The sequence below is a fragment of the Diadema setosum genome, chromosome 7 (genome assembly GCF_964275005.1).
Source record: "Diadema setosum chromosome 7, eeDiaSeto1, whole genome shotgun sequence".
Taxonomy (NCBI): domain Eukaryota; kingdom Metazoa; phylum Echinodermata; class Echinoidea; order Diadematoida; family Diadematidae; genus Diadema; species Diadema setosum.
In genome coordinates, this window is record NC_092691.1 from 22,585,715 (window position 1) to 22,598,822 (window position 13,108).

At 36.4% G+C, this 13,108-nt stretch overlaps 1 protein-coding gene across 1 annotated transcript in view; it reads right to left on the minus strand.

Annotated features, from left to right (window-relative positions):
• Positions 1-13,108, minus strand: part of LOC140231118 (serine/threonine-protein kinase ATR-like) — a 72,399-nt gene that overhangs the window by 46,715 nt on the left and 12,576 nt on the right. Inside the window, exons 8-11 of the mRNA XM_072311271.1 lie at positions 12,514-12,628; positions 12,005-12,141; positions 11,112-11,275; positions 9,970-10,121 (exon numbers count right to left, since the gene is read on the minus strand). Coding sequence (XP_072167372.1) covers positions 9,970-10,121; positions 11,112-11,275; positions 12,005-12,141; positions 12,514-12,628 — 568 coding nt within the window. The remainder of the gene's footprint in view (positions 1-9,969; positions 10,122-11,111; positions 11,276-12,004; positions 12,142-12,513; positions 12,629-13,108) is intronic.

The window sequence follows — 13,108 nt, forward strand, 5'->3', positions numbered from 1 at the left end:
GACGAGCATACATCAGGCATGATTGTGTAACTTTTTTTTAATTCAGCGTAGCTTTGTGTCTCATAGATATCAAGGGTAAGTACTTATTTCAAGACGGCTGCCATAGTGAAGGTGATGCTTGAGGAGGCTGCCAGGGGGTTGAGGAGGTAAAGGATCTTCATATCGTACCAACCCCCCTGGAGCTGCCAGACAAATCACTAAAACAAAAAAATAACCTCACCAGAGTGGGTTTGATGAATCTAACCAATAGTCTTGCTGCAACAATCCTCATTACAGCATCCGACACAAAGACACCAAGCTCTAAGTCCCCTGCAGCATGTTGTCTGCGCAATAAACTTTGATACCACTGGTGGTGTGCTAAACACCGGCACCACAATCCATGGTATCAGCAAGGATACTGCATCAAGGGCAGTCACTCGAGTGACAGATGCCATTTGTACCCACCTTCAGAACAACGTAGGTTTGTATAGATATGCAACGCAATAATGACTTACTGCAGGGATTCAAAAATTGGAACTGATAAATAGACTGATTACATGCACCATTCTACATTAACCAGCAAGAGGAGGTTATTACAGGCAACGTGCAGCTAATAGACCAGGTGGGATGACAACATCAAGTGCTTTTCATCATAAAGTACCAGGCAAGCTTGCGACTTCCTTTTGAAATGGCATTGCAACGTATCTTTCTGCGTAGAGGAACTGAATATGAAGAGCTGTCAACATTACTCACACTTCCAGATGGCTGTTAAAGCGACAGTGTTGCTGGATGAGAATGACACCAGGGGGTTTGAGGGTCTTTTGAGACCGCTTTACTTCCTGCGCTGTGATTCAATGTAAATGTAGACTGTGGAACAGATCACAAACTTATCAGAAAAATTGAAGGATTGTAAAATATGTTTTCAGTCTTGTGTAAAGCATGCAATGTAAGGAGTTTGTAATGCATGGTGGTTTTTATTGATGGTTGCTTGATTTATTGAGTGTAACTCAGTGAATCAAGCATTAGATCAATATTGATTGCAAGTGTGTTTCACAAAGACACTTTATTATGCTTAAAATCAGGCATAAGATCAAGCATAACTTTTCTTATTGAGCATAACTTTGCACCTGATACAATTCTAGTGCAAGGACTTAGTTTAAATGGTGTTGCTTGATGAGGAGGCTACCACGGGTTGCGGAGGGGCAGTGTCTTTTGAGACCGAACCAACCCCCTGGAGCTGCCAGAAAGATCAGTATGGCAGAAATACCGTTTAACCAGAGTCAGGTTAATGGATCTGGGTGAGAGTCTGACCACTAAGCATTGGGATCAATCCTAAGTTCAATTCAATTGATCTCAGGGGCAGTTGTGGGATCGATCATTCCCCAAAAGTTAGGAACTGTTTCACTAAGCCATTTGGGAATGATACAGAGCCAGGCACTGAACTCAAAGTTGGGATTGATTCAGATCAGACCTACATTGGGAAAGATACATAGACATTCAACATGGCAGCCATCTTATTAGTACAAGTGAAGAGACCTCTTAGGCAAGAGTGGGTTTTCCGAGACAGAACAAACCCGCTCGACCTCTACAATAATGCCGAATTGCTCAAAAGGTACAGGTTCTCAAGAAGAGGGGTACTTCATATCATTGATATGTTGGAAAATGAAGTGAAACCCCAAACACCCAGAAGTCAAGCTCTCACAGCCCAACAAAAGATATTTGCGACCCTTGGGTTTTATGTGACGGGGAGTCTGCTCGAACAGATCTCAACAATTCATGGTTGCAGTATCCCATCAATTTCTAGGGATGTCAGAGAAGTGATGGTGGCATCGGCCAGAAAAAAAAAAGCCAGGTAAATATCCTTTCAATTCCACCTACCATTGTAAAGTAAGCCAATATAATGGCTTTAGATCGCTCTACGTTTCCACATACGAGTGTATTATATATGCTTTAGGTATGACCATGAAAGAGCAATTTCAAAGTTTCAAATCATACCTTCTGCTTAGTTGGAGTTGCCATTTTTCTGCTGCAATATCGGTCACCATTGATCATATTCTCGTTCACTATTAGTAAAATGGTCGAACTCAATTAAATATCGTTCCCAAGCAAAGATCGATTTAGTGAAACAGGTCACAAGAGTCGTTCCCAGGATAACAGCAATCCCAGAGTTTAGATCCATCTTGGGTTGGATCGATTTCCCATGTAAGTTAGTGAAACAGGCTCCTGTACATGTAGAACTCATCAAACAGACTGTAGAAACAAGTAGACCAGAGATGCCTGTCTTGGACAATGAGGACTAGCTCTATTAATGACATGTATGAGTTCTATGTAAATAAGTTACTCTCATAACTATTGATAATTGTTCATTATAATTTGAGTGAGTAGTTTTGTCAATTCGAGTTACCGGACAATTATAATTAGTATTGTAATAACATACTTTCAAATCCTCAGTGCATGCTGGAGTGTACACCTTAGGTCTAGTTATACTGTATGTACATGTGTTATACAGTAGTTCTATGACAGTTTACTTACAGTATATTGATTGTCATTTGAGATTATGCAATAAGTATAAAGAAAATAGATAGATATGCTATATCCCCAAGTGTTCTTGTCTTTTCGTTTTGTTGTTTATATTTTAGTGTTATGTTCTATCCATGCTCTTTACCTCCATTTTTACACTTGGTTCATTACTGGGACAGGAATAACAAGCTTGCTATTAATCAAGGTCCATCATATTTCTTTAGCATTTATACTTAGATTGAAATTTTTAGAGTTTGACCACCCTCTTCTATTTGTTTACAATAATTTATTGAGAATCCTGGCTGCATATTTTGCATCATTTTACTTTAGAGGTTATATAAGATGTATTTTTCATTGAGAAATATGAAAATAAATCAAAATTGAAAAAAAACTAGAAATGTCGCTTTGGCGACTGGTATGCCTCCGCCATAATGCATGATTTTCCCAATAGGTCTAGATAGTACATGTGGACAATGTGTGATTACATTTTCACAAAATTGGCAAAATATTGAAATGACAAGTTTGTCACAAATGTGTTGAATGTTCACCTTCCTTGACCTAGGTTTAATTGGATGAATAGGAGAGCATTTATCTAGGGATTTAAGGACTTTAACTTGACTTTGACCCATTCATACATTTAGGCATTGAGTAATTTTCAAGGTACAGGTGTGGAGAAAAAGTGCAATTTCTGAATTGAATAGTAAATTGTTACCATTTTCATCTGGCCCTTGACCCTAAAATTCATAAGATAATCACTTTCAGGTAGAACATGCATAATATGTACTAAGTTTCAAGATAACTTGAGCCACTTCGAGATATGGAGGAAAAAGTTAGTTCAGCACTTTCACTTGATCTTTGACCTTTTGACCTTTGAGGCAAAAAAAGAAGAAAAAAAAAAAAAACTTTCCAGAGAATTTCTATTAGGTTACACATGCATACACCAAGTGTAAAAAAATAATAACCCTGCTGGCATTGCATAAATATGAGGGAAATAGTAAAATTTTGAAGTGTTGCACTTGACCTTTGACCCCTGACCTTTGACCCCATGAACCCTACATTCTCCAGATAATCACTTCCAGTCAGTACAGGTATATACTATGTTCCATGAAGATACCTTGAACAATTTTCCAAGGCACGGAGAAAAAAAAGAAGTTTTTATATTTTTACTTGACCTTTTGACCTTTGACCTTTGACCTCATGACCCAAACTTTCACCAGAGAATCTTAATTGGGTAATACATGTATACACTAAGTTTCAAGAAAATATCTTCAGGCATTCAATAGATATGGCAAAAATAGTGAAATTTCATGTATTTGACCCTGACCTTTTGACCTTTGACCTTTGACCTCATGACGCAAACTTTCACCAGAGAATCTTAATTGGGTAATACATGTATACACTAAGTTTCAAGAAAATATCTTCAGGCATTCAATAGATATGGTGGAAATAGTGAAATTTTATGTATTTGACCTTGACCTTTTGACCTTTGACCTTGAGCATGTGCACCCAAAAGTTGATAGGCACAACTTCACCCCCTAATACACATACATGCCAAGTTTCATTAGGATACCTCAACAGGTTTTGATAGTTACCTTGTCCACAAAATTCATTACGGACAGACGGAAGGACGGACGGACGGAAGGACGGACGGACGGACAACCCGAAAACATAATGCCTCCGGCACCACTTCGTGGTGGAGGCATAAAAAAAGCCTCTGCTGCAGACAATAACTTCTTGGTTTCTGGATAAGGCTCAAACAAACTTGTTGAAGTTTTACTTAGCTCCAAAATTCAAGTGCATCTACAGTGATTGTAACAATCCATCACAAAGTTGTTTATGATATGCATATATGCGGTTGATCGCAAGTTGCAATCATCGCAAATGGATTAGTGTAAGTTTAGACTTCCTCTCAATCTTTACGAAACAGGCCCCGGATCACGAAATCCAGAACATAGGTGGAAACACATCAAGGCTCGCCATGAGAAATCTTGTTTTGGTGGACCATCAAAACATACCACTTCTTCAAAACTTGAAGGATATAAGTAGGTAGATATCTTTTTAAAGTTCATTAATATTACAGTGTCATAGAAAATCAAATCTAGACTTTAATAATGAACTTACTCCTGGTACATAGGTATTTGAACTAGCTGCTAATTGTCACATTTTTATCGTGACTTTATTACTATTCTAATGTTTTATAAATTTATCCAATCGATTAATGTTTTCTTTCTTAATTCTTTCTCACAGTATGTGGTGGTAGAGGCAATTTTCCCTATCATGCATGCCATGATTGACATAATTATCAAAGTTATCCGAAAGAAAATGGGTCTCAACTTTTATTAGGATCGCTTTATGTAACTTCCTTTTCGGATATCTCAGACTTTTCAAAACCGATTTTCATTAAAGTAAACTTTGAATACCTATTAGAATTGTATGCTATTTTAAAAAGTTAAAGCTGAATCATCACTGCCACCAACACTTTGCCATCCCTTTTAAGCAAGGTATAAACAGGGATACAATTGAATACAAAAACAGTTGTTACATTAACTGCTTTGTTTCTTACTGTGGCTGATGAACATTAAGGTGATATCGAATGGGCAGGCACATTTGATAAGAAAAGTTTGCTTTGTTCTATCATTTACAAATCACCTCATAGGTTGTGAAGTAAGAGTTGTCTGACAATACTGGAACATTTCAGCAAATGTTATTCTTTGAAAACCGTTGTTGTTACACAGTAAATTAACATCTTTGTGTTTCTAATTGTGGCCGATGGACATTAAGGCCATAGAAGAATGAACAATGTAAGTTTGAATTCTTGTTTACAGAGCGTGTATGTTGATTGAGTTTGAGATGTAACGACTGAAATTTCAGTTTTAACTCTAGGCCCTATACACCATATAAATATGTATCGAATGGGCAAGCAAACACCTTGTAAAAAGGTGCTTTTTTCTGTAATGTACGAATCATGTCATGGTTTGTAAAGTTAAAGACTTTTCTGGCAGTACCTGAACATTTCAGAAAGTGTTATTCTTTGAAAACACTTGTCGGTACATTAACTGCTTTATGTTTCTTACTGTGGCTGGTGAGCAGTACAGGAACAATTCGGAAAGTGTCAGTTCTTTGAAAACAGTTGTTGGTATAATAACTGATTTATGTTTCTCATTAGGGTTGAGTGACGTTAAGGCATTAGAAAAACAAACAATACAAATTAAATTCTTGTCTACAGAGCCTGTATGTTGATTGAATTTGAGATACTGAAATTCCTGTTTAGGCCTTATCCGCCAGATATGTGAATATGTATCGAATGAGCAGGCACATTTGATAAGAAAAGCATACTTTGTTCTCTAATGTACAAATCACCTCATAGGTTGTAAAGTAAGAGTTTTCTGACAGCACCTGAACATTTCGCCAAGTGTTATTCTTTGAAAACAGTTGTTACACTGTACATGAACGGCTTTATGTTTCAAACTTTGGCCAATGGACATTAAGGTGATAGAGGAATGAACATTGCAAGTTTTAATTCATGTTTACAGAGCCTGTATGTTGATTGAGTTTGAGATGTGATGACTAAAATTTCAGTTTTAACTATACGCCCTATACACCATATAAATATGTATTGAATGGGCAGGCACATAAGAAAAGGGTGCTTTTTTTTCTGGAATTTACAGTTAAGAGTTGTCTGACAATACTGGAACATTTCAGCAAATATTATTCTTTGAAAACAGTTGTTGTTACACAGTAAATTAACATCTTTGTGTTTCTAACTGTGGCCGATGGACATTAAGGCCATAGAAGAATGAACAATGTAAGTTTGAATTCTTGTTTACAGAGCGTGTATGTTGATTGAGTTTGAGATGTAACGACTGAAATTTCAGTTTTAACTCTAGGCCCTATACACCATATAAATATGTATCGAATGGGCAAGCAAACACCTTGCAAAAGGGTGCTTTTTCCTGTAATGTACGAATCATGTCATGGTTTGTAAAGTTAAAGACTTTTCTGGCAGTACCTGAACATTTCAGAAAGTGTTATTCTTTGAAAACACTTGTCGGTACATTCACTGCTTTATGTTTCTTACTGTGGCTGGTAAGCAGTACAGGAACAATTCGGAAAGTGTCAGTTCTTTGAAAACAGTTGTTGGTATAATAACTGATTTATGTTTCTCATTAGGGTTGAGTGACGTTAAGGCATTAGAAAAACAAACAATACAAATTCAATTCTTGTCTACAGAGCCTGTATGTTGATTGAATTTGAGATACTGAAATTCCTGTTTAGGCCTTATCCGCCAGATATGTGAATATGTATCGAATGAGCAGGCACATTTGATAAGAAAAGCATACTTTGTTCTCTAATGTACAAATCACCTCATAGGTTGTAAAGTAAGAGTTTTCTGACAGCACCTGAACATTTCGCCAAGTGTTATTCTTTGAAAACAGTTGTTACACTGTACATGAACGGCTTTATGTTTCAAACTTTGGCCAATGGACATTAAGGTGATAGAAGAATGAACATTGCAAGTTTTAATTCATGTTTACAGAGCCTGTATGTTGATTGAGTTTGAGATGTGATGACTAAAATTTCAGTTTTAACTATACGCCCTATACACCATATAAATATGTATTGAATGGGCAGGCACATAAGAAAAGGGTGCTTTTTTTTTCTGGAATTTACAGTTAAGAGTTGTCTGACAATACTGGAACATTTCAGCAAATATTATTCTTTGAAAACAGTTGTTGTTACACAGTAAATTAACATCTTTGTGTTTCTAACTGTGGCCGATGGACATTAAGGCCATAGAAGAATGAACAATGTAAGTTTGAATTCTTGTTTACAGAGCGTGTATGTTGATTGAGTTTGAGATGTAACGACTGAAATTTCAGTTTTAACTCTAGGCCCTATACACCATATAAATATGTATCGAATGGGCAAGCAAACACCTTGTAAAAGGGTGCTTTTTCCTGTAATGTACGAATCATGTCATGGTTTGTAAAGTTAAAGACTTTTCTGGCAGTACCTGAACATTTCAGAAAGTGTTATTCTTTGAAAACACTTGTCGGTACATTCACTGCTTTATGTTTCTTACTGTGGCTGGTGAGCAGTACAGGAACAATTCGGAAAGTGTCAGTTCTTTGAAAACAGTTGTTGGTATAATAACTGATTTATGTTTCTCATTAGGGTTGAGTGACGTTAAGGCATTAGAAAAACAAACAATACAAATTCAATTCTTGTCTACAGAGCCTGTATGTTGATTGAATTTGAGATACTGAAATTCCTGTTTAGGCCTTATCCGCCAGATATGTGAATATGTATCGAATGAGCAGGCACATTTGATAAGAAAAGCATACTTTGTTCTCTAATGTACAAATCACCTCATAGGTTGTAAAGTAAGAGTTTTCTGACAGCACCTGAACATTTCGCCAAGTGTTATTCTTTGAAAACAGTTGTTACACTGTACATGAACGGCTTTATGTTTCAAACTTTGGCCAATGGACATTAAGGTGATAGAAGAATGAACATTGCAAGTTTTAATTCATGTTTACAGAGCCTGTATGTTGATTGAGTTTGAGATGTGATGACTAAAATTTCAGTTTTAACTATACGCCCTATACACCATATAAATATGTATTGAATGGGCAGGCACATAAGAAAAGGGTGCTTTTTTTTCTGGAATTTACAGTTAAGAGTTGTCTGACAATACTGGAACATTTCAGCAAATATTATTCTTTGAAAACAGTTGTTGTTACACAGTAAATTAACATCTTTGTGTTTCTAACTGTGGCCGATGGACATTAAGGCCATAGAAGAATGAACAATGTAAGTTTGAATTCTTGTTTACAGAGCGTGTATGTTGATTGAGTTTGAGATGTAACGACTGAAATTTCAGTTTTAACTCTAGGCCCTATACACCATATAAATATGTATCGAATGGGCAAGCAAACACCTTGTAAAAGGGTGCTTTTTCCTGTAATGTACGAATCATGTCATGGTTTGTAAAGTTAAAGACTTTTCTGGCAGTACCTGAACATTTCAGAAAGTGTTATTCTTTGAAAACACTTGTCGGTACATTCACTGCTTTATGTTTCTTACTGTGGCTGGTGAGCAGTACAGGAACAATTCGGAAAGTGTCAGTTCTTTGAAAACAGTTGTTGGTATAATAACTGATTTATGTTTCTCATTAGGGTTGAGTGACGTTAAGGCATTAGAAAAACAAACAATACAAATTCAATTCTTGTCTACAGAGCCTGTATGTTGATTGAATTTGAGATACTGAAATTCCTGTTTTGTATCCTTTCGGATATAATGCACAAATTTTCTGGCATTAATCATGAATACACATTTCGAAATGACACTAATAATGAATGTTTTCACAATTATGGACAACCTAAATTGTTGTTATCATAATTTATCAGTACAATAAAGAGTGTCAGATAATTTTAAATCAATATTTGTATTCTTTGTATGAGGAATCCATCCTTCCAATATTTCTGTCCCACTCCATGTGTTACGCACGTTCGCCCCATAGCTATAACACATGTCTTACTTACATACCCTCTCAAGCTCTATTTGAATACAAAGTTATCATTTCCTACTTAAGAATATTCAATATAGGTATTAGGCAACCAAACTCTGAAATATGGATACTCTGAAGACAAATTTAATTTTTCACATTTTTCCAACCTAAAACTACCCATTTACTGTGGAAATGCCCATATACAATTTAATTTTATATAATGAATCTTTTGATTAATATTTATAAAGAAAATAACCAAGTTCAATAATTTATTTGATTTGAACTTTAAATGTATTTTTAATAGTTATGATATTACCCATGAATTTTATTACCACGAGGTTAATATATGTATTATGTATTCGACTGTATTTATGGGGGGGGGGAGAGGAGGGGAGGGAGGAGGCGTCGTACTTCATTGGGCATAGACCTCCTTATTTATTTTCTCCATTTCAATGTATAGTATTTTCCTGTGTTTTATGTACAATTTCAAGTGGCTTCATGTCCAGGGGGCAACAACAAGAAGCATGACATGTGTAACTCAGTTCTGGACAAAAACACCCTCATCTTTCTCAACCGACGATACGTCTACATTACTGTCATCACAATAAGTTTGTTTATACAAGACACATACCTTTAAATTGAGAAATTGAGAAACTTCACGTTGCCAAACTTGAAGTCCTCAGAGATACCAGAGGTGTGTACAGTGTTTGTAACAAAGGTAAACCTCAACTTGTTAAGTTTCAATTTCATTTTATATCTGCTTCAATATATTGTGAATACACATCAATATGTCTCTCCATGTAACTTTATTGTTTCTATAGAGAGAAAATTCAACATCAGAAAAGTAACAGATCAAAGCATTTTCAGTAAGTTTGTTTGTTCAATTTCTTTGCTTGATGAAGCACAATAGCAAATACACATTTGTGTCTGTAACCACTGGTGATATTGAGCTCACTTACCTGAGCATTTTGAAGCATGTGAAGTTGCTGGACAAGGGCATGGTTTATGGTCTTCATTCTTGACCAACGTATTTCCTCCATGGCTTCAAAGCCAGGTGGGACATGACGATGAATGTACACTATCAGGTGGCATAATGCCTGTCTTAGACGTTCTGCAAATTTGTGAAGAACAGAAGGCTTCCTGAACAAAAATATTTACTTGCTTTCACACTCAAATGCTCACTAATATGCAGCTTACATAAATGTGCAATGTTTAAATAGAACAAAAAAAGGACAAGTAAACTAACAGGTGTAATGGTGACTTATTATTTAGTCACTGCTTTTGCTAAGAAAGCTTGAAAATAAATCAATTATCAAATTGAATGTCCTATTCCTTTAAACAGCTTTACATCAAAATCTGAACACCCTTAACATTGAGTTCCCAGGTAACTCATTAAGCTGTACATGCAGACACAGTACAGAACGATAAACAGATTTGAATACATTTCAATTGAACATTTCATGTATGTCCTGTTTGAAAAAGAGAGAGGATAGGTATATAGATATTTCCTGTACAACATGCATGAGTAGTCCTGGGAAAAAAAAAAAAAAAAGGATTGCTTGTACAGTGGACTCCCATTATAAAAAGTCCTCGGGAAAGGAATTTTATTTTGTTACATTGAAATTTCATAATAACCAAACAAATGAACACCAAAAAAACATAGCGCGGATGTTGTTCTGGCCTGAATTTTTACTTCGTTGTTGTAACCAGAATTTCATTATAACCATGTTCGTTGTAACGGGAGTGCACTTTATTTTTTCTTGGATTAGTCATAAAACAATATGGACAAAATAATAAAAAGCACAACTGAGCAAATGTTCTAGCTACTCAACATCTCACATTACTTGATAACTGCCTTTTACTGAGAGCAAAATGTGGATAGGAGGGGAGGAACTACCTCAAATAGTGAACAGAAAACAATCTAAAAACTATCCTGTGTGTAGCATCTTTAACTGCCCTCATTGCCATTATGCTAACTGTCAAAATCAAACCAATGCAAGCTGGAACAAATCTAAATCTAAATCCAACTTTTTTACAGTCATCATCACAAATCCAACAGTTAGAGTCATATCACAAGTCAAACTTCTACAGCCATCTTTACCTGTCCTGAGGGTGCAGAGACCATATTTCAGCAAATTTTCTGCCTGCTTCTCCATCGCCATCTCAATGATCGATGCAGGCAGGAGGTGGGCGGGGCCTCCATTATCCTCCTCAAACAGAGTGAGGAAGCAGTCTGCGAGACTCTCCTCCAGTCCGGTGCGATCTCTTTACAGTTCGCGAAAAAAAAATGGTAAAATGTAAATTTCAGATAACTCCTTACTCCAATTGTCCCTTGCACATGAACATCTCTTTCTCTCTTTTACTTTTTCTCTTATCTTCACACATGCCCACAAAATGAAATTGATGTTTGTACTGCTTTAGGTAAAATGACCTCAGCAATTGAGCAAATACCATACCTGCCAACTCTGAAAACTGAGAAATAGGGACAAATGAGGGAATATCTTTAAATTTAGGGACATTCCCAAATTTCTCATACATTACTGCACCCAGATTTTCACAAAAATAGGGACACATGATGAAATTGGTTGGGTTTTTTTTTTTCCTTCTCTTTTCCTGAGGTGAGAATAGAGACATGACAGTCCTTATTAAATAGGGGCAGTTGGCAAGTATGGACTACTCAACACAGAAAACCACTTTTAAATATCTTTCATAATACATATCAACAGCAACTTCATTAAACATTGTTCATCTTGATATCATATGTCATTCCTTTTCATCTGCTCATCACTTTCAAATGATTGGTTCTACAATTACATCAATACAAGTAGTATACATACACTGTATGTGCTAGTACTAGATTCTAAACCATGCAATCATAAAGATTGACAAATCTTATATTTGGCACATAATAGGTTTGTTGCCAAATGTCTCTTTCTCTTTGATTCAAGCTTACGAAAGAGGGCAGGGTCCTTCTTGAATTCAACATCCTCCTACCTGAACTCCCTGAAGATTTCATGCTCTGACTGGAGGCAAGTAAGCATGCTGAACATCAGATCAACAATGTGATTGATGGACTGCAGAGGGGGTGTACCCACATAATGGATCAGCCTAGCCAAAGTCTTCAGTGATGCCTGTTGACAAAGAAACAACAAAACAATCAAGACTTAAAAAAAGACCCGAGTCACATGTTCATCTATCAATGCATATATTTGATCACAGATCGTGTACAGTAGGCAACCTCTGCATCAGAGCAGATTAGCATCACAAGTATCCTTACATTCCTATAAGGATAATTATCATCATAGTAATCATCATAATCATTTAACGTCAATACATATCACAATCAGCTCTATCAGTTTCCAGTATGCTGATACCATACAAAGCATAACAAAGAAGAATCGGGCAGCAAACATGTTTTCAAGCATAAAGCTGGAACAGACTATAAGCCCTGGAGGCACTGTGTATTAAAGTGGCTCCACACAGCATATATAGAAACACCTGACCTGTTTGATCTCCAGCTGACCATCCTCCAGTTGCCATGCCAACGTGGTCCACAGGAGCAGCATGTTGTGTGACAGAAAGGACTGGGCATCCGCTGCCATTTCACTCAAAACATCACTGGAAGACAATATGTAAACCGAGTTTCCATTGAATCAGGGTATGATTCGGTGCATTGCATTCCCTTTAAGTAAGTTTGTTTGTTTGTTTGTTTGTCTGTTTGATTTAGTTTGTTTGTTTATTTGTATCCACTATGTAAAATGTTTGGTGGGGTCTGCGAGAAGCATTAAGAGATCTACTAGGCAAGATCAGAAATCAGCCAGTTCCTTTGACACAAAAATGTAGTATCTGACTATGCCTTCACCCATATTTCAGAAACTACAGACTAAACCCAACTTGAGCCCAATATGCTGGGATTGACAGTCCATGCCCTCACAAATTAGATCACTTACATTCCTCCTGAAAACAAAAAAACAAAAAACAAACAAAACAAAACAAAAACAAACAAAACAATCTCAAAATGTATATTCAAACTGTCAGGTATTGCTGGCAAGACAAGTTCAATATCAAACACAGGGGAAGGGGATTACGTAAAATCAG